Consider the following 22,377-nt stretch of genomic DNA (forward strand, 5'->3'; position numbering starts at 1 on the left):
TTGACAGGATTTTTGGTTTATGGATAATGTTCTATTTCTTGGTCTGATTCTAGTGACACAGGTTTTAAAATTTCAAGTTATACACTTATGATTTACACTGTTTTATATCTGTATTATAGTTGTAGAAAATCTTTATAATTGTAAATTGGCTTGATTTTTACCTTTGTTAAGATTACTGTTTTTCTTTAAAGGTGCCAATGTGAATAGGGCTACAGCCAATAATGATCACACAGTAGTGTCACTGGCATGTGCAGGAGGCCATTTGGCAGTGGTTGAACTACTCTTGGCTCATGGAGCTGACCCTACTCATCGACTCAAGGTATTCTACTATTTTTGTTTCATTTTTGCTTTTTTGAATTAGTGTTTATCTACTTTTGGCTGTCTCTGGAGCTCACTATGTAGGCCAGGCTGATCTCAAACTCCCAGAGATCCTCCTGCCTCTGCCTCAACAAGTGCTGGTATTGAAAGCATGCACAACCACACCCAGCTTAAGGTATTACTTAATATAGCGTATAAGTAATACCAGCTGAGTATGGCGGAATATGCCGGTAATACTGTCCGTAGGTATGCCAAAGCAGTACTTATGCTAGTTCAAGGCCAGCATGGGGTACATATTGAGACTGATTCAAGAAAAAATAAACCAGCAAACAAAACCCACTGAATAATAAGATATATTGTTATTAAAGGTTTGCTTGATCTTTTAGTGCTTAATATTTGCTTCTATTAATGAGAGTTGAGCTGCCTGTGGTGACATAGCCAAAGCAGCAGGATTACCTTGAATCCAAAGTAAGTTTTGGGCTAAATAGCAGAACTGTGTTTCAAAACCTGAAAGTAAAATTAATACATTTGATTTTATGTGACTAAGTTATTTTATCAGGATCTAAGAGTAAGTTTATAAAGAATTAACTATGGTCAATTCTTTCTTAGGATGGATCAACAATGCTTATTGAAGCTGCAAAAGGTGGCCATACTAATGTTGTTTCTTATCTGTTGGATTATCCAAATAATGTTCTGTCGGTTCCCACCACAGATGTATCTCAACTTACCTCTCCGTCACAAGATGAATCTCAGGTAGAATAAAATAGACTATTTCTTGATATAAATATTCTTTGAAAGTTTTTGTTTAATGAAAGCAATAGTTCTTTCCTATTTAAGATATCCTGGAAGTTTATAGTCTACTTCAATTCAATATATATGTTGGAATTTTATTTTCTCTTTTAGTCAAATAAGATTTGAACAAGAGTAAATTGGCCAGTGTATAGTGAGTATGTGATTTAAACTTCTCACTATAATTGGGGCTGTAAGGCTTTCACTTGAGCAAGAGATAATAATTTTATTTAACCTAAATCATCAAACACATAGATTGTCTTCAATCTTTCTTATTTAGTATTCCCAGAAATTATTCTTTAGTGAAGGCTTAAGAAAAAAATTTAAGCCCTAATAAATAAAGTTAGGGAGAGGGAGATATGGTTCAGCAGTCAAATGCACTTGTTACTCTTGGAGAGGACCTAGTTTTTGTTCCCAGCACCTACATGGTTGTTCACAATCATCTATAACTACAATTCCACGGGATCCTATGCCTTCTTTTGACTTCCAAGAGCACCAGACTCACATGTGGCTGACATAAATATATTCAAGCAAAAACTTATATACAGAAAATAAATCTAAAAAAGAAAGAAGTGAATGTTACATTATATGAAGAAAACATAAAGTAATATATGTGTTTTATTTATGGAACTTTATTTTCTGCTGTGATCTGAGATGACTTTTTTCTGAGTTGGTGTTTTAGGTTCCACGAGTACCCATACACACACTTGCCATGGTTGTGCCTCCCCAGGAACCTGACAGAACTTCCCAGGAGACGTCTACTGCCCTTTTAGGAGTACAAAAAGGTTAGTTGTTCAATTATTTTCCTTAAAATTGATACTTTTTCAACTAATTAATAAATTTTACTTTAATGGTACAGAGATATTTAATGTACCTGAGTTTAATTGACATATATACCTTTGACAAATGTCAGTTCTATTAGAGATGTTTAAAATAGGAAAGCCCTAAATATTAGAAAAATGCCTTTCTGTTTGTTTGCCTGTTAACATACTGCTTAAAGTAGTTTTTCCTTGGTCAAAAGCAAATTTACTTCAGGAATGTAAATTAAGCTTTTTGTTATACTAAAGCAAAAAATTTTGCCAAACCTTTTTTTTTCTACCTGATAGCTCTAGTTTTGTTTTTCAAGACAGGCTCTTTCTATGTACCTGTCTATGGCATGGGACTCAGTAGTTACATCAGGCTGGGCCTGATCTTGTGCCAATCTTTCTGCCTCTGCCTTAGTGATAGAAATATGAGCATGTGCTATAACACCCAGCTTCTGTTTGACAATATTTTAGCCAAACTGTAGTGTAATAATAAAAGTATGTGTTGGTTACCTGGTAAATCTTTATAGCATCAATTTAATTAATGAGAAAGAGGTTGAAAAATTGCATTCAGTTTATGTAATGCAGGAATATAGTGGGCGAGCTGAAGAAATAATTATCAGTATGAACTTGGATGATTAATTATCAAAATGTATATGGATAAAATCCAGATGACTTTGTTAATGAATTAAATTCATTTTGTTAGTGAATTAACCCGACCTGACCTGACTATCTATGAAGCCCAGGCTACCCTCACTCATGCTCATGACAATCCTATTGCCTCAGATTCCTGAGTACTAGGATTATAAGCCTGAACCCCAAATTAAGAGGAATATATACTGTTTAAAGGACTCAAGCTTTTTAGCTCTGGTTTAGTTCGTCTATCTTTTTATTTATAGATATAACGTGTCTTCTCTTGGTAATTATATGTTATAATATCTGAGTTTGCTGAAGTAATTTCTAGGATATTATAAACTGCATAAGAGTTGGAACTATTGGCTAGTACTGAAACACTTATGTAGTATCCATGAGGCCCTGCTTTTTATGACCAATAGCATCTGTCCAAAAAGCTTAACATAAAAAATTTTATGAATATATCTTATTTAGTGTATTGTAAAAAAAAGACTATTGAAAACTAAATAAGTATATGTTAATGTGGCCATCGTGCCTGGCTTCCTGCTATTTTTAATCTTAGCAAATAAACACATGCATTTTTAACATCTGAGCAGTGTAACCAGCTAACACCCTTTTCTAAAATATTTTAAAGTACCTCTGTTTTTGTTTTTTCAGATTAAAAAAATAATAATTACTGTGTTCATATTTTTGCATGATTCATGTGTGGGAATACATGTACCACAGTACATATATGGAAGTCAGAGGACAACTTTATGGAAAGGGTTCTCTCCTTCCAACTTTACTTGGGCTCTAGGGACCAAACTCAGGTCACCAGGCTTGTAGCAACAGCCTTTGCCTTCTGGGCTATTTTACTGATTCGGTTTTCTGGTTTGTTTGAGATGGGATCTCATTAGAAGACAACTCCACTATCTTCATGTCTGTCCTTCCCAGGTACTGGGATTACAGCCTCATACCCTGCACCTGATCTGTTTTTATATTTGAATGGTTAAACTCATATAGAAGACTAAGAATTTGGGCTTCAGAAATTTAATATTTAACAAGAAATTGCTTTTAAAAGTTACGTAAGGGGCTGGAGAGATGGCTTAGCAGAGATCATGGGTTCAATTCCCAGTACCCACATAGCAGTTCACAACCATCTGTAACTCTAAGATCTGATACCCTCACACAGATGTACATGCAGACAAAACACCAGTGCATATAAAACAAATAATTACTTTTTAAAATTCACACAAGGGCTGGTGAGATGGCTCAGCAGGTAAGAGCACCCGACTGCTCTTCCAAAGGTGCAGAGTTCAAATCCCAGCAACCACATGGTGGCTCACAACCATCCTTAATGAGATCTGACTCCCTCTTCTGGGGTGTCTGAGGACAGCTCCAGTGTACTTACATATAATAAATAAATAAATCTTTAAAAAAAAAAAAAAATTCACACAAAACCTCAAAACCAAAAAATAATCTAGATAAATGTTCAGTGAAGAATTAGAACATTTTAAATACTGAGCTAATATGTAAGCAACAGAAGAACTTGGGATTTCTTTATGTTGATATTTATGAGTAATGGTTTTGCTTAGAAACTGTTTTATACTAGGAATCCACTTATTTCCTCTTCTCTATAAAAAATAACCTTCTAAACACACTTTTTACTAAATTATTAAGAAAGGAAAATAGTTAACATTTGAATGTAAATACTTGTGCATTTCCTCTTAGCTACCTAACAATTATAAAGGATCAAATTGCGATAATTTGGGGGCTGGAGAGATGGCTCAGTGGTTAAGAGCACCAACTGCTCTTCCAAAGGTCCTGAGTTCAAACCCCAGCAACCACATAGTGGCTCACAACCATCTGTAATGAGATCTGACGCCCTCTTCTGGTGTGTCTGAAGACAGCTACAGTGTACTTAGATATAATAATAAATAAATCTTTTAAAACAAAATTGTGATAATTTATTGGATTAAACTGTCAGGTTAGTAAAAAATAATAATAATAATAATAATAATCAGACTCTTCATAGAGTGAATGTCCCTGTAAATTCTGTTTTGCTTTGTTTTTTTAAGTCACCTGAGGCCTATGAAGTAGCTTTGTGGTTGAGGTTGCTACTTTTCCAGACAGAGAACTGGAGTTTGATTCCCAAGACCTATGATGTTAGGCAGCTCACAACTACTCTTATAACTACAATTCCAAGAGATCCAGTACCCTTTTTGACATGCATGGATACACATACACTTAAATAAAAATAAAATCTTTCAGAATGAAAAACTCACTTGGAATGGGTGTAGTAATGCAAGTCTTTATTCTATCTCTTTTTTTTTTTTTTTTAAGATTTATTTATTTATTGATATGTAAGTACACTGTAGCTGTCTTCAGACACTCCAGAAGAGGGCGTCAGATCTTGTTACGGATGGTTATGAGCCACCATGTGGTTGCTGGGATTTGAACTCCAGACCTTGGGAAGAGCAGTCGGGTGCTCTTACCCACTGAGCCATCTCACCAGCCCTATTCTATCTCTTGAGAGGCAGAGACAGGCAGATCTCTTGAGTTTGAGGCCAGCCCGGTCTACATAGCAGGATTCAGCCTAACCAGGACTACATAACAAAAGTCTATCTTGGAACAAAAGGATAAGAATATCCATTTTAGATATAAAATTTGTCTTAAAACAAAGATGTATTAAGTTTTAAAAATTACATCATATTTATCTTGTATATATGTGTATAGTTATATACATGATATGTGGGGGAAGGTTGGAGATCATGTTGCTAGGTTACTCTAGTATATAGAAAGCCCCTGGATTCAATTGCTAATACTGCAAGTTTGAATTTTATCTTTCCTTTTTTTTTCTTTGTAGTACAGAGTATTGAATTCAGGACCTCACACATAGTAGTCAAACACTTTACAAGTGAAGTGTATACCCTAGCCCAGTATATCTTTTGTATAGCTCAGATATTTTCAGAAGTACTTTCTTTTCTGAGAACTTTATAGTACTTCATTGCCTCTTCCTTCTGACTTGTCACTTTTTTCTCCTTCAGACTTGAAATGTTGGGTTGAATTAATCGCAAAGTTCCTAGTAGTTTGTCCTTTATGACGCTTCTGTTTTATTTTTTTGTATTATTTTTACCTTCCATTATTCTCCTAGTGTGTCTGAAGTCCATATTCTTTGCCTTATAAGTTTTCATAAAATTCTCACTATTGTTCTTTGTGTGTGTGCATTTAAGGAGGCAAGAGATTGAAGTCAGATTTATTCCTGTATCATTTTTTTGAGGTAGTATCAATCACTGAACTCAGAACTCACCAGTTTGACTAGTCTAGCTGCCTAGCAGCCTCACTGATCCTCCTGTCTCCCTCCCCACTGATGAGATTACTGGTCTAGGCTTTTTATGTGGGTGTTGAGGAACCAGATTTGTGTCTTCACTACTGTCTAAATCATCTTCCTAGCCCTACTGTGTGGATGTGGTTGGGTGTTTGCACACATGCATGCGTGTGTGCGTGCATGCATGCACAGGTGCGAGCACATGCCAGCCAGGGTTGCACAGTGAGACCCTGCCTTTAAAACAGCAGTTTTAAAAGTTGAATTTCAGAGTGATTGTGTTTAGAAAGTTCCAAACAAGAAAAATAGGTGACACCTCACCTCCAGTACTGTTTGTTAGAATCATTGTTATGAAAGCTCACATTTTTATGGGAAATATTAAACTATATAGGAGAACCTGTGTATATTGTAGTTAAAATGGAATGTTCTGTAATCTTTACTAATATCACTACTAATTTTTAAACATGTAGTCATGCTAATGTAAGTTTATGCATGCCCAAACCTAATAATGTGCTTTTACATATAATTGCTTTCAGTAAAAAGAGATAGGTTGGATGAATCTGTTACCGTGTAACACAGATCTATCTTTGGATATTTTGGTTAAGAGATTTCCATGATAAAACTGTTGATAATGAATATTTTCCTTTGATCATATTTTTTTATTGCACATTATACTAATTAATCGATCTAGTCTTGAAAATAGTAGGTTTAAGTTCATCTCAGTAGTAACTATTTAGCAGATGCATACCTCATTTACCTGTTATTCATAAAAATAAATAATCATTGATGGGGGAATGTAGCTCAGTGGTAAAACATCTACCATGCACAAGACCCTGCATTCCCTCTCCCACACTGCAATAAAAGGAAAGGCTCTGGAGATATAACTCAGTGACAGGATGCTCACCTGTCATGCACAAAACCCCCAGTTAATCTCCAGCAACAAAACAACAACTAAAGGTGATTTTAAAGTGCTATAGACCACAGTTTCTAGTATATACTTTTTTCAGTTTTGTTACTAGGAAGGGGGAAAAGCTTAGAGGGAACAAAAAAATGTAAGATAGACGCCAAACCAAAAGAGATGGTGTCTACTCTAAATGGTACTCGACACATCAACTGCACAATATCCACGTACAGATTCTTCTTTGTGTGTGTGTGAGTGTGTGTGCGTGCGTGCACACACGCGCATGCCACTGTCAGATATATATTTCCGATATATTTTATAATATATTATAAAATATATATATATTTCACTTTATATCTGATGTATATCAGAAAAATATATATCTGACAGTGGGAAATGGTTGAAGGACTTGGAAATCTTATTTTCTGGCATATTTTAGTACTTATTTCATATTAAAATTTTATTGTCAATGAGCACTTGTCAACACTTTTACCCTCTAACTGGTATTTCTACAGCTTCAGGAGACATTCTGTTTTTAAAACCCTTGGTTTATTGAGAAATAAATTGTGTTAATGCTTTGATGTGCCCCCATCTAGACAGTTTTAAGTGTCTAACTTTGGATAATTCAACTATTGACTATTTGAAGAAAAGAAACTTTTTATGCATTACATTTTACATTTTTATGATTTTATTTTTTAATGTATGTGTACATGTGCACATGCATACTTCATTACATATGTGGGAATCAAAGGACAATTTGAGGAAGTTGATTCTCTTTTTCCAACATTTAGACCCCAAGATTTAACTCAATTGTCAGATGTGTAGCAGTGTCATTTTACTGACCCATTGTTATACATTAAAAAAAAAACTTTAGCCAGGCGTGGTGGCGCACGACTTTAATCCCAGCACGCAGGAGGCAGAGGCAGGTAGATTTCTGAGTTTGAGGACAGCCAGGGCTACATAGAGAAACCCTGTCTCGAAAAAACAAAAAAACAAAAACAAAAAAAAACTTTAAATTTAATGTGTATTCATGTGCACTGAGTATATTTATGTGTACCATGTGTGTGCAGTGCCCATGAACACCAAAAGAGGTGTTGGATCCCTGGAACCAGGGTTATAGACAGTTGTGAGGTGCCCAAAATGGGTGCTGGGAACTCTGAGCAGCCACATCCTACCCTTTTAATGCTCTATATGTACCTCTCTGTTCTATGAAATGTCACTTGTAGTTCCTTTCATGTACTATTTCTAATATGGTTGAATGTGTCATTACTATGTCTTTCTGTCCTTAGCAATCTTCTTTTAATGTAGATCATTATCTGAGCAGCCTTAATCCTAGTACAAGAGCAGCTACATTAGGAAAGTCTCAAGGAGAATTCAATCTTTGCTAAGCCTTTATACTTACTCTGCTTATGTCATTGTACTTATTCATGAAGCTGAAATTTTTACTTATGTTGTGCTAAGGATTTTTATATTGCTCTTTGTGACAATTTTACCTTCTTTTTCTTTCCTGTTAATTGTTAAAATGTTTGGCTTCTGTAAAGTCTTATGAAGGTAATAATCAAGTAATCTCTCAAATTTAGTGGCTTTTGCTCTGAAAAAAGTCTTTTCCCACCACTTTGCTCAAGTAGAAATATGAAATTAAATATGACATGCTTTTCAGATTTTGCATTAGGGAGTAAGTAGGTCTCTGAAAGTAATTGCATTGTGGTACTGAAGCTGGTCTTCTGACCTTGCTAAAAACAGCATCCAGGGGGAAAGCTTGGATGGTTTTCATAGTTAAAATATATATGTATATGTTTAAACTACCTAAAGTTTTTAATTTAATTTTTTAGAGACATGATCCTAATTGTGTTGGCCTTGAATTCCACTTCCTTCATTTTGCTAAGGAACTAGTGTTGTAGGTGTTTGCCACCAGGTCTGGCGTGTAGTTCTAAGATCTGATTTATTTCCTTTGAGTGTATAAGTCTTTTAAGCTTGAGAATGATTTAAACTTGAAGATGATTTTTCTTTTAAAATGTCTTATGTTGAGGCTGGCAAAATGGCTCAGAGGGAAGAGGCATTTGTCTCCTAGCCTGATGACCTATATTTGATCCCTCAGTCCTACTTGGTAGAAGGAAGAAAACTGACTTCTGCAAGTTGTCCTCTGACTTCACAATATTATGTGACATGAGAGCACATGCACATCCTTTCTCTCTTCTCCCACTTCCTTGTTTTTTGGGTTTTTTTTTTTTTTTTTTTTTTTTCAATACAGGGTTTCTCTGTGTAGTCCTGGCTGTCCTGGAACTCACTCTGTAGACCAGGTTGGCCTCGAACTCAGAAATCCACCTGCCTCTGCCTCCCGAGTGCTGGGATTAAAGGTGCACGCTACCACGCCCGGCTCTCCCACTTCCTAAACAAACAAAATGTTGGAAGAAAAAAAAAAAAATCCTTGTAACTCCAGCAGTCAAGATACTGGAGCCCTGGGATTGTGAGTTTAAGGCCAGCTAACTGAGACTCAATCTCACACAAAACAAACAAACATCTTAAAATGATGATCTATGTTTTATATATGCTAACTATACTTTAGAAAAATAATCAGCTATTTTACCCAGGTTTTATTTTTGTTTTGAGTTTGAATAGCTTTATTGGGGACTGGAGAGATGGCTCTATGATATAGAGTAATTGTTGGGTACCAGCTTCAACTCCAGTACCCATATAGCTGCTCACAAGCTCTGATAACTCTAGTTCCAGTGGATTAGACACCCTCTTCTAGCCTATATGGGTTCCAGGCATGTATAGACATACTTACAGGCAAAACATCCATATACATAGAATAAGTAAATAAAAATTTTAAAAAGTAGTTTAAACAAAACTGTCAAGTTCACTCATTTTAAAATATGCAGTACAGTGTGTTTTGGTAAGCTGGCCAATTTCTGTGATAGTTGCCACCATCAAGTTTCCTGGGGTCCTAATTATTGTTACTCTTTAGACATTGAAACAGCCTTACTGGGTAAAACTCTGGTCTCAGAGTCAGCCTCCTGGTTGCTAGGATTTCAGGCATCCACTGCTGCGTACAGTTCTTACTTAGTTTTAATAATTTTACTACTCAAAAGCTCTGTTTGCCTGTTTGCATTTGAACCATATTCTCATTGCCTTGCTCAAGGCCTCTACTTCTTCCTTTTCTATCTGTATATTTGCCTTTTTCTCTGTAAACTTTATGTTAAGTGACATTTCGCAGTGTATAATTTGTATCTAGATCCTTTTATTTAGCAGGGTTTTAAAGTTCATCTACATTGTTAGATGCATTAGTAATTTCTTTCCCCTCCACCACAAGTAGTCCTAGTTCTTCCTGAATAAGATTCAACCTTGAATTTATACAAAAATTTTTATTTATCCCCTTTGGTTAGGACTGTTAACACTTTTCAGCAGCTTTGTTATAAGGGAGGAATGACTATATTTACTGACTTTAAATGTTTCCTTTTTAAAATAAGTTATCATTATAAGTATTTCTATATGGAATACCCCCATTAATAACACTCATTGTTTCTCTCTTGAGTGGATGTTATTTGTAAGGTTTATTTAAAGTTAGTTTAAATTATCCTTTGTTGTATAAGTTTAATATAGTGTTTAGTTACTAGGATTTTTTTTGTTTGTTTGTTTGTTTGTTTGTTTGAGATAGGACTAGGATTTTTAACAGAGAATTTGATAAAGATATATCTTTGTTTTATTGAAAACAAGGTTCCAGTAGCTTAGTCTAGCCTCAAACTCAGCTATATAACTGAGTATAACCCTTAATCCCTGATTCTTTGAGTGCTGATTTTTCAAGCATATGGGCTACATACCTAGCTAAAGAAGACAATATCTAAAGAAACTGATTTAACATTGTATTTTAATGTAAGAATATAGCTATTTTGCCAACTTAAAAAATATTTGCCCCATTTTGTTCTCTTGGAGTAAACTTACTTGTATAATCATTCCTAAAAGAATTGTTCTGAAAGAGCAATTAAAGTAATATTAATATTCTGAATGCCATTTTGATTCTGGTTTATATTCAGTACTTTTTTCTTTTGTTTGTTGTTTTCTTGAATCAAGATACTCACAATGTGATCCTGGATAACTTACAGAATTTTACATTTTATAAATTTAAATTTTTTTAAAAGATTTATTTATTTATTTTATGTATGTGAGTACACTGTAGCTGTACAGATGGCTGTGAGCCTTCATGTGGTTGTTGGGAATTGAATTTTTAGGACCTCTGCTCACTCCAGTCAGCCCTGCTCACTCAGACCAACTCCACTCGCTCAGTCCCTGCTCGCTCCAGCCCTAATATTTATTATTATACATAAGTACACTGTAGCTGTCTTCAGACACACCAGAAGAGGACGTCAGATGACATTGCAGATGGTTGTGAGCCACCATGTGGTTGCTGGGATTTGAACTCAGGACCTTTGGAAGAGCAGTCAGTGCTCTTACCTACTGAGCCATCTTGCCAGCCCAAAGTTGAATTATAAATTTTATAGAATTGACTCTATAGACTAAGCTGTCCTGGAACTCAGATCTTTCTGCCTGCCTCTGCCTCTTGAGTGCTGCGATCAAAGACATGTACTAGCACACTCAACTAGATTTAAAAAGTCCAATGATCAGCAAAATTCTGAGGTTCTTTTTCTTTTATATATATAAGATTTATTTATTTATTATATGTGAGTACACTGTAGCTGTCTTCAGACACTCCAGAAGAGGGAATCAGATCTCATTACAGATGGTTGTGAGCCACCATGTGGTTGCTGGGATTTGAACTCAGTACCTTCAGAAGAGTAGTCAGTGTTCTTAACCACTGAGCTATCTCTCCAGCCCCTCTGAGGTTCTTTTATTCCTACTTTTCTCTTTGTACTATCATAGTTTCCAAAATCTTCCTACACTTAAAACTATAGTTTTCAATTTTTGAGTTGATAGTATTCCAATCTATGCTGTGTGAAAACAGATGAGATAGTACAGGTTTAATGTGTTTCCCACTTGTGTGACTTTTGAATCATTCTATAGCATTACTTATAATTGGGGAAAGAAGTCTGGGAGAGGGGAGGGTATGGTTTGTGTGTGTGTGCGTGTGTGTGTGTGTGTGTGTGTGTGTGTGTATGTGTGTGTGTGTTTGTTTTGGGGAATCTTTGGGGATTTGGGGTTTTTGTGTGTGTTTTATTTCCTTCTTTCTCTCTGTCTCTCTGTATCTCTCTATCTTTCTCTCTCTCTCTTTTCTCTCTCTCTCTCTTAGCATGGCACATTTTCAAACATTTTTCATGTGCTTAGGTGCATCCAAGCAGAAGTCCAGTTCTCTGCAGGTAGCAGATCAGGACCTACTGCCAACTTTTCACCCATACCAGCCTTTGGAGTGCATAGTAGAAGAAACTGAAGGCAAGCTGAATGAACTGGGGCAAAGAATTAGTGCGATTGAAAAAGCACAGCTTAAGTCATTGGAGTTAATTCAAGGTGAGCCTCTAAACAAGGATAAGATAGAAGAACTTAAAAAGAACAGAGAAGAACAAGTCCAGAAGAAGAAGAAAATACTGAAAGAACTACAGAAGGTGGAAAGGCAGTTACAGATGAAAACACAGCAGCAATTTACCAAAGAATACTTGGAAACAAAAGGTCAGAGAGACACAGAGTCTCCACACCAGCAATGTTCTAATCGAGGAGTCTTCATGGCAGGGGAAGAAGATGGCAGTCTCCCACAGGATCACTCTTCAGAATCACCCCAGGTTGATACAGTCTTATTTACAGATCATGATATTGATGATAAGCAACAGTCTCCACCATCGGCAGAACAAATTGACTTTGTCCCAGTCCAGCCTCTATCATCTCCACAATGTAACTTTTCCAGTGACTTAGGTTCTAATGGGACAAATTCTCTTGTGCTTCAGAAAGTATCAGGTAACCAGCAGATTATAGGACAGCCTCAGATTGCCATTGCTGGACATGAGCAGGGGCTATTAGTTCAAGAGCCAGATGGACTCATGGTTGCAACTCCAGCCCAGACGCTTACCGACACTCTTGATGACATGATAGCAGGTGGGTTAAGAAATATATCTAAAATACTTATCTTTAATCTGTGTGTTCAACTTTTTTAATGCCCCTTCAAAAACACAGGACTTTGTCCTTCTCTATTTTAACTTATAAAATTACTCTGATTCCTTAGGAGTTTCGGGAGTGAATTTAAGTAAGCACAGCAGCACTAGGACATTATGGGTGTTTCCCTTTTGTATTTAAAAACAAAACAAAACAAAACAAAAAACAAAACCCATTACAAAGACAAAGAAATAAAAATTATAATCCTTTGGAATTTGATATCAAAGCCATTCTGTTACTTCCTTGGTAGGAGTACTCAGTAGAATCTCTTGTTAGGGCTTAGAAATATACAGGTAAGACAACCTGTTTAATTTTCTTGCCAATGAATTTCATGCTTGGACATCAGAATTTAAAAGTGGCACTGCTTTTTGTTATTAGTCCAATTTAATCATCTCTAATTAAATGGGAAAAGCTGAGCATTACATAGTATAAGGTCAAAGTACATTTAAACTATTGTACTTGATGTTTGGAGATTGGAGTTTTTGTTAACTCTTAATGAACAAGCATACAGACACACATAAAAGTGTGCATGCATACATACATGGCACATTTGTGCACATACACACAAAAAGAAAAGGGACTAATAATCTTAAAGTTTATGTTTCTGTTTATTGTTGTGTGGAAAATTACAACTAGTTATGAAATGAGGTGCACAAGTTTACTTTCCCTTTCATTGTCCTTGCAGCAGTGGGAAAACAGTGCAATTAATCATTTACCTTCCTAAAGATGGCTGGTGAATGTATCACCTCCATGAGAGCCCAGTTCAGAATTGCAGCCAGAATGGCTGTTGACAGTGGATGAAGACCAAGAACTAAGATGTAGCTGGAGTGATATTCAAAGGCAGGCCAGTCCTCTGTCTCTTGATTGCAACATTTTTTTCCTTATTGTTGTCTGTTTCCTCTTGTCATATTCTCCTCCCCTTCCCACCCCAATTATACTATCCCAGTTTCCTTTCTTCTTTTGTGAGCCTTTAGTCTTCCTGATCTTTACTAAATCTTTTAAAATGTGGAATAAGATTAAATCAGGAATTTTTGTTGAGTATATGTGTTATTTCCATTGGTTATAGATGTAATTTTGCCATTGAGGCTTCTCTGCTGTGTAATAGATAGTATTGTGAAGAAGAAAAATGTCTATTTTTCTTAAAATTCAAATGCTGGGAAATATTTTAAGGAGTTGGGATTATTATTCTTTAATTCAAAATTTTATATTTTTCGGCCTATATTTCTTCTTAAGTAAAGTTTACTTTAACCAAAACAGTTCTAAAGGAAACTTGTAGTTAACTTTATGGTAATTTTTACAGATGGTACCTGAAAGTGTTTATTTTACTAAACTGTTTTTAAATAGAAAAGATCTTTTACAGAGTTCACATGAAACTTAAAAATTACCTTAGAAAACATTTTTAGTGTTATATGTTAATTTACGTAATAAAACTTAAACCTTAAATACTCATCACATTCTAAGTAACTTAAATTGCCAAATAAAAAGTTCTATTTTATGAATTTTATCTGTTTTGAATGCATGGTGATAATTGTATTCTCTGCTCAAGATGCTGACGTGTCTCACTTCAAATTATTTTTCCCGAGTCTGATTTTCTTAATTCATGGTGACAAAAATTACACAAGGTTAACTATAGCTAACTATAGTTGTAAAACATTCAAGCTTATCAATAGGGTCATGGAGCAAGCCATAGGCACAATTAATTCTATATCAATTTATTCTCATTAGTGAAAGAGAAAATAGTATATATCTTAAAGTTTCACTTGGAGATATATATATATATATATATATATCCCTCCATAGAGAATATAAATTTCCCTCTTTAAGAATGTTTTCTCATTAATGCTGTTCTACTTTCAAAATATTTTTGTGATAATTAATGAATTGTTTATATATAGAAAACCTATGTCATTAAGTTTATACATAAACTTAATGTCATAACTTATGTCATTTACGCAACCCATCTATAGCTTGTAATCTTAGATATTTCAAATTCTATACAGTCCTAAATGGAATATTAAATCTTGATTAGGAATATGCTGCCTCAAATTTCTCTTCTGAAAGCATTAGGCGTTCATCAATTATCATAAGAGCAAAGTGATCTTAAAAGTTAACATGTTTATCAAGTTTATATGAAAATGTATATGATATGCTCATGGAAGCAGTTATTACAACTTCTATTTCTAATATTATTTTTGTATTTTGTTAATTTTCTTTACTTTTAATAGCCATCTATATGCTTCCTTGAAATTTAAAAAAAAATTCCTTCTTGGTTGACACCTGTAATCCTAGTACCTGGGAAGTAGGCACAGGAGGATCAGGAGTTCAGAGTCATCCTTACTACATGTCAAGTTCAAGGCCATTCTGGGCCACACATCTCAATTAAATAAAAAGGAAAGGAATGAAAATATACTTAGTTTAAAAAACAAACTGAAAAAAACTCCTGAAATTTAGATCAATCCAGAGAAATTCAAATTGCTTTGACTATTGAACAGTTGTAGAAAGCATTCAATAAAATTTCATTAATATGTAAAGAGGATTGGTTGAAAATCAGTATCACAAACAAGAAAAGAAAAATAAATAATAATAAAAAAAAAGAAAGAAAATCAGTATCAGTTTATCATCTGTGGAGCACTATCCATGTACGAAACTTAGTGTTAGTTACTTTATCTAAACCATCTTAGGCTGTTAAACTCTTCCCGCTAAATAGATTTTCCTACCTCCAGTTCTGCTGAAAACTAAAGCTTTGAGAAGGGAAGTAGAGGATATCTCCCTATACATTTTCCTGACTCAGGAGTTCCTTCTCACCATTATTTAATAAGTCTACATCCATCTGCAAGAGGAGTAATATAGGGATCTACTGGTTAGTATAAAATTTTACTCAGTCCAGCCATATTTAAGCTGGGCATGGTGGTGCGGGCCATAAGTTTGGAAACTCACGAAGCAGAGGGAGGGCAGATCCTTGAGTTCCAGGACAGCCCAAGCTACATAATGAGACTCTGTCTGTAAAGAAGAAAAAGAACCTTAGTTGTCATATTATACATTTGATTTTAATAAAAGGTCTGCATTTATCTTTAAAATACATCTAAATCCTATTAAAATAAGTCAGTTTTGTTTTTATATTAAAATTTGATATATATGTGAGTTAGTATGGTTTTGTGTCTAATGCAGTATTGCTGTTGACACTTTGATGCACTTGTTTATATTACAGTTTTAAGGGGGCTGGAGAAATGGCCCAGCAGTTAAGAACACTGACTGCTCTTCCAGAGGTCCTGAGTTCAATTCCCAGAAACCACATGGTAGCTNATAACCATCTGTAGTGGGATCTGATGCCCTCTTCTGGTATGTCTGAAGAGAGCAACACATACATAAAATAAATCCTAAAAACAAACAAACAAAAAAAATCACAGTTTTAATAAATTTGTTTTAAGTGACACTGCAGTGATCATTGTGAAGTTTGAAAATAAAAAATTAGGGCTAGAGAGATGGCTTAGAGATTAAGTACCGTCCTTCCAGAGGACCCAAGTTTAGTTCCCAGAACGCATGTCAGGTAGCTCATGATCATTGGCATGATGGCCTATGTCTTTAATCCTAGCTTTCAGGACTCAAAAGCAGATGGCTGTGCGAATTTAAGGCCAACCTTATCTACATAAAGAGTTCTAGGCCAGCCAGGGCTACACAGTATGACCCTGTTTCTCACACATATAAATATACAAAGATCAACCACTCCAGTTTTATGGAATTGGAATTTTCACTATGGCTACCCAAACATACATGTGACATATACATAAACAACATATATACAGTAATTAAAAATAAAATAAGTGTTTGTTTTTTTTTGTTTTTTTAGAATTTGGAGATCCTCTTATTTGGGAGGGGGGATTTATAAGCTATTTTAAGTAATAGTTACCGCTAATGTTAATATTTTACTTTCAGGCTAATTTTTGTTTTGTTTTTTAAGACAGGGTTTATCTGTGTAGCCCTGGCTGTACTGGAACTTGTTCTATAGATCAGCCTGGCCTCTTCCACAGAAGCAGAGGCAGATAGGTCTCTTAAGTCCACCTGTTTAAGTGCTGGGGTTAAAAGTGTGCCACCACCACCCAGCTTAGGTGTTTTATCGTTACTATTACATATACCAAAAGATATCCATAACATTTCTATTTTGTCACAAATGTTAGGGAAGCCTTCTATGTTCTTAGCACAGCCCAATTTGTTTTTTATTGTTTTGAGATAGGATTTTACTCAGTTGCTCAGCTCTTGAATTTAGCCTGTAACTAGGCAGGCCTTGAACTTGTAATCTTCCTGCCTTGGCCTGTTGAGCATCTGGGTGATAAACTTGTACGACAAGGCCTGGGACTGTTTTTTGGTGGGGGAAGGGGGAACAGGGTCTTACGTAGTCTAGGCTAGCCTTAAACTCCTAATAGTCTGTGTTCTATCTCCAAGTACTAGGATTTACAGATGAGTATCACCATATCCATTAAGTGATTAGAATCTTACAACATTTTATCTTTCTAGTAGCAATAAAATTTTATGTTAAGGTTTGTTATTTATTCCATACTACATATAAAATTTTGCTTGATTTCATAAAAAGTCAGGTCTTCTGGTTCTTCTATTGCCCTACTTTTAGAACAGTATAAAATTTTTAATTTGAATTGTATATTGATTTTTCTGTTGTTGTAGTTTTCTGCTTCTGTCATTTTAAGAGACATTTTGTTCAGAGATAGGAAATGTTTTAAAAATTTATGAAAATGTCATGGATCTAAAGTATGATGTTCTTATAATACAACCTTTATAACTTTCATTTGTAATTAATCCTATTAAAGTCACTTTCCATGGAATGGTTCTGATTGTCATTATTACAGAGAAAATATCTTAGACTATGTAGCATACCATGTTTTGTAATAGAACTGTTAAATACACAGGAAATGTTATATTTTAAGTAAGTCCTATAAGGGAATCTTTCGTAACATCACATTTTAGCTTTTTACTCTAGTCAAATACTTTTTAAAAGTTTAAAATATCTTGATTTTCAAAATTACTAAAAAAGATAACAGGAATAAATAAGACCTACCACTGAAAAAATAAGTCATTAAGGTGTTATATAATCTAGTATGTTGGGGGAAGGTTGTTGGTTTTTGCAGCTGTCTTCTGAACATTAAGATATTTTTGATGTAACAACATTATCTGCCACTTTCATTGAATGACAAAAAGTTTTAAAGCTTTAAATAATCATTCCTATTTATAGCCGGATAATTAAATGTTACTTTTGTGGTGAATAAAGTTGTTGGAATTTATGTTACCAATATGTTTTATATATTGGTGGGGAGAAGAAGCAATGGCTTATGTAGAAGCAAATCCATGCATCTTAAATTTTGCTGAGTTGTTTTAGCTTCTAAATTAAACTGGAGTTGCACATACCCAACACTTGAAAGGTGGAAGAGGGAGGATGAATAGTTTAAGACCAGCTTTAGCTACACTTCAAGTTTGAGGCCAGCCTGGACTTTAGGAGACTTTGTCTCAAAAACAGTGAAAATTAAAAAAACAAACAAACAAAAAACAAACTAAGTTGAGTTCTTTATAAGTTTATTGCCATTGTGGAAGATTATTTTAATTTTTTCCTGTACTATTGGTTATATGTTTTCTGAGTTTTTCTTTCTTGACCATTAATGGTTTTATTTTTCAATACAGTGAATAATAGTATTTGAAAGTATTGTAAAATGTCCCATTTTGCATTTATTGAGCATTTATGTTGTGCCAGATACTGTTAAGTCTTTTAAATACATTATCTCACAAATTACTAACATCTTTTTAAGATTAGTCCTACTTAACCCTTTGTAAGTCAAAACGCCATCATCCATGAAACAAAGATATTACAGACATAATGTTCAACTCTGTTTTCAAACACTACATTGGGTTTGGCCTTGAATTTGCTTGGTAGCTGGGGATGACCTTGAACTCCTGACTTTCCCACCTCCACCCCCAAAGTACTAGAATTATAGGCATGTATCACCATTCTAAACTTCAAATTACAAATTTTTGAGATCTCAAATCTATATTTCATTTTTAAAGTAATTTGACTTTCAGAAATATACTTTTACCTAACTTAAAAGTAAATAGTAGCTGGGCATAGTGGTTCATGCCTTTAATACCAGCAGGTGTGTTTGAGCTTAAGGTCAGCATGGTTGCATAGGGAGTTCCAGAAAATCCAGGGCTATATAGTGAGACTCTGACTCAAAAAAAGGTAAATGCTGAATTTAAAAAGAAACATTCCTTGCTGTTTGTTTATGTGAGAATTTATCTAACCTGTTGTCCCACCCCTTGTCATTATTTACAGAATATTTTTGTCTAAGTTTTGCAAATTAAGATAAACATCCTTTTTTGGTTGTTGTTTGTTTTTGAGGGGTGTTCCACTCTACCCTTGACCTTGTGATCCTCTTGCCTTAGACTTTTGAGTTCTGAGATTACAAGTATGGATCACCATATCTGACTAAAACCTTAAATTGTGAAATGATATACTTCCTTATTGGTAATATAAAATGCCACCATCTATTATATGTCCACTAACTTACAATTATTATCTCATGATCTTCCCAAAAAATTTTCAAGGCAGGTATTGTTATTATCCTTATTACACATATAAATTAAGGCTCAAATAAGTTAAATAAATTTCATGAGTTCAGAAAGTCATTCAATATAGGTTCTTCTGACTCCAAAGCTTGTGATTTCACTATAGTATGTTACTTAAATGGACATTTGTTATACATATTTTTCTATGTACAAACAATATAATTCATTAAAGTAGAATTTAGCAATATAAATATTATTTTTCAGTTGTGAGTACCAGAGTGCCTGTTGGTTCAAACAATCCCTCTCAGACCACAGAATGTCCTACACCTGAATCCTGTTGTCAGACTCCAAGCAATATGGTTACCCCATCCATTCCCCCTGTGTATCCTTCAGTTGACATTGATGCACATGTGAGTAGATTTTATAAATTTATTTTATGTATTCTAATTTATTATCAAAGAGAAATTGTCATTGTACATTTATGAGGAAAAGAAATACTTTTTATTGAGAACTCTTTTATAAATATATAAATAATTTTTTTCCCTCCTTAGACGGAAAGCAATCATGACACAGCTTTAACACTGGCCTGTGCAGGTGGTCATGAAGAACTCGTATCTGTCCTCATTGCTCGGGATGCTAAAATTGAGCATAGAGACAAAAAAGGTAGGAAATATCACTCACAAATGAAATCTAAGTATTTACACCTCTCAAAATTGTAGAATTTTACTATGAATAAGTAGTTCATATATGTTGGCTCTTAAGTTGTTAGTGATAAAATAAGTTGGCAGTTTCCAGGCTTATTCATCTACTGAACCAAATACTTCTGAAAAGAAAAAAGTAAACTAAATTATTAATGAAGGTGATGGAGTAACAGGGCTGTGCTCATGCTTCAGGCCCTAGGCTCATAAAACAAATTGCGAATGCCTTTGACTTTAATCCTCATGTGCTTTGTGACTATAAACTTTAATAGCTTTTGTTGATTTAGCATTTCCTTTTTCCAGGTGTTTGTGTTTTTATCATTAACAAATTAGAATTTAGAGCATTTTGGTGCTAAATTGTTCATCAGTATCTGCCCTGAACTCTTAAATTAAATAAAAAGGAATTGAAAACAGTGACATTAAAGTAAGTAAAAACCACAAGTTTGTTAGAATTTTTTATTTTCTAATTTAGGTTTTACCCCACTGATCCTGGCAGCAACAGCAGGGCATGTTGGAGTTGTTGAAATCCTTTTGGATAAAGGTGGAGATATAGAGGCACAATCTGAACGAACTAAAGATACACCACTTTCTTTGGCATGTTCTGGTGGACGGCAAGAGGTATTTAGCATTAGTTTTCCTTTGTAAATATTTTGCTTGTATATTTTTAATCTGTTTGTGCTTCCTACTTTTTGGGATTTAAAAGAAAATGCACACACACATATGTATGCACATGCATGTAGATGCTTATGTAGCCCAAAGAGTTCAGATCTAAAGCTGAAGTTATAGATAGTTATGAGCTGCCTGATATGGGTGCCAGGAATGACTGAAGTTGGGTCCTATGCTCATGCAGTAGGTTCTCTTAACTGCTGAGACATGTGCTTAGTATTTTAACTACATGTAAACCATATGTACAAAGCTTCATAAACCAGTGATTCTCAACCTTTCTAATGCTGTAACCCTTGAATGCAGTTCCTGTTGATATAGTGACCCCCAACCATAAAATTATTTTATTGCCACTTCATAACTGTACTTTTGCTACTACTATGTATGAATCATGTCAGATATCTGATATGTGATTCCTATGAAAGCGTTTTCAACCCCCAAAAGGGTCACAAACCCATATGTTGGGAACTGCTGCTATAGACTTTCTGAGGATTGCAGTATGTTTATTAAGTATAATGGAAATAATAGAAATGGTTTTACCCATAAAGACAAATACCAATTATCTTTATTTCTACATTTATTAGCATTCAGTCATACAGCTCTAACATGTATAAATGCAAATTCGTTGCTCATTAATTGACAAATGGAAAGTGTTTTATTTTAATATAACTGGGATTTTGAAGCTCTTAATTTCTTTTTCCTGCCTGGTCATGCAAGGGATTTAGGGCAAGGTCTATGTAGCTCAGGCTGACCTTCAACTCATTATAGCTAAGGCCAGTTTTGAATTCCCCATCTTCTTGCTTTCACCTTACAAGCATGTCAATTACAGTTGTGTGCCACCATACAGAACACAATACTGAATTTCTCTGTTTGAGTTGGGGTCTCTTATATAGCTGAGGGTAGCCTCAAAGTTGAGACAGTCCTCTGACTTACCTCCAGAGAACCTGGATGAGCTGCCACACAAGCTCACAGTTTCTTGTTATGAAATTCAGCTGGACATTGTGGACATACATATTTATAATTCTAATACTTAGGAGGCTGAGACAGGAGAATTGTAAGTTCCAGGCTAGTCTTGGTTGTATAGCATGACCCTGTCATGCTATAAAACAAATATGACCACAAAAAAAGAAGTTGCGTCCGTTTATCTACTGCTGCTATTTTAATACTTAATGCCTAATAAAATATATCTAAATGTCAGATATTTAGACAAGAAAATTGAAGGTGTTATTTGTATTTCCTTCATTTTAAGTTGAGCACACTGTAAATTTGGTTTCTCTACCCATATTTTCCTTTGTAGGTGGTAGATTTGCTGCTGGCCCGAGGAGCCAATAAAGAACATAGGAATGTGTCTGATTATACACCACTGAGTCTGGCTGCATCTGGAGGATATGTGAATATTATTAAGATTTTACTTAATGCTGGGGCAGAAATTAATTCAAGGTATTACCTGTTAACTTATCATTCATGATTGCTAAGTTTTTACTTTTAGTTAAATGTCTTTAGTAGGAATTACATTTTAAATTATGAGATTTTTGCCATTCCTGATTTAGAAACGTTGAAATCTTTCTTTACTGACATTTTCATCTGTCATGCTTTTTTTTTTTTTTT

General features: G+C 34.6%; 1 protein-coding gene across 1 annotated transcript in view; it reads left to right on the forward strand.

Moving 5' to 3' along the window:
• LOC110332931 (ankyrin repeat and KH domain-containing protein 1) overlaps positions 1–22,377 on the forward strand; it is a 105,526-nt gene that overhangs the window by 50,493 nt on the left and 32,656 nt on the right. The window contains exons 12-19 of the mRNA XM_029547220.1: positions 192–319; positions 928–1,071; positions 1,790–1,892; positions 12,029–12,787; positions 19,673–19,818; positions 19,960–20,071; positions 20,579–20,724; positions 22,067–22,234. Of these exons, the coding sequence (XP_029403080.1) occupies positions 192–319; positions 928–1,071; positions 1,790–1,892; positions 12,029–12,787; positions 19,673–19,818; positions 19,960–20,071; positions 20,579–20,724; positions 22,067–22,234 (1,706 nt within the window). The remainder of the gene's footprint in view (positions 1–191; positions 320–927; positions 1,072–1,789; positions 1,893–12,028; positions 12,788–19,672; positions 19,819–19,959; positions 20,072–20,578; positions 20,725–22,066; positions 22,235–22,377) is intronic.

The sequence above is a fragment of the Mus pahari genome, chromosome 15 (genome assembly GCF_900095145.1).
Source record: "Mus pahari chromosome 15, PAHARI_EIJ_v1.1, whole genome shotgun sequence".
Taxonomy (NCBI): Eukaryota; Metazoa; Chordata; class Mammalia; order Rodentia; family Muridae; genus Mus; species Mus pahari.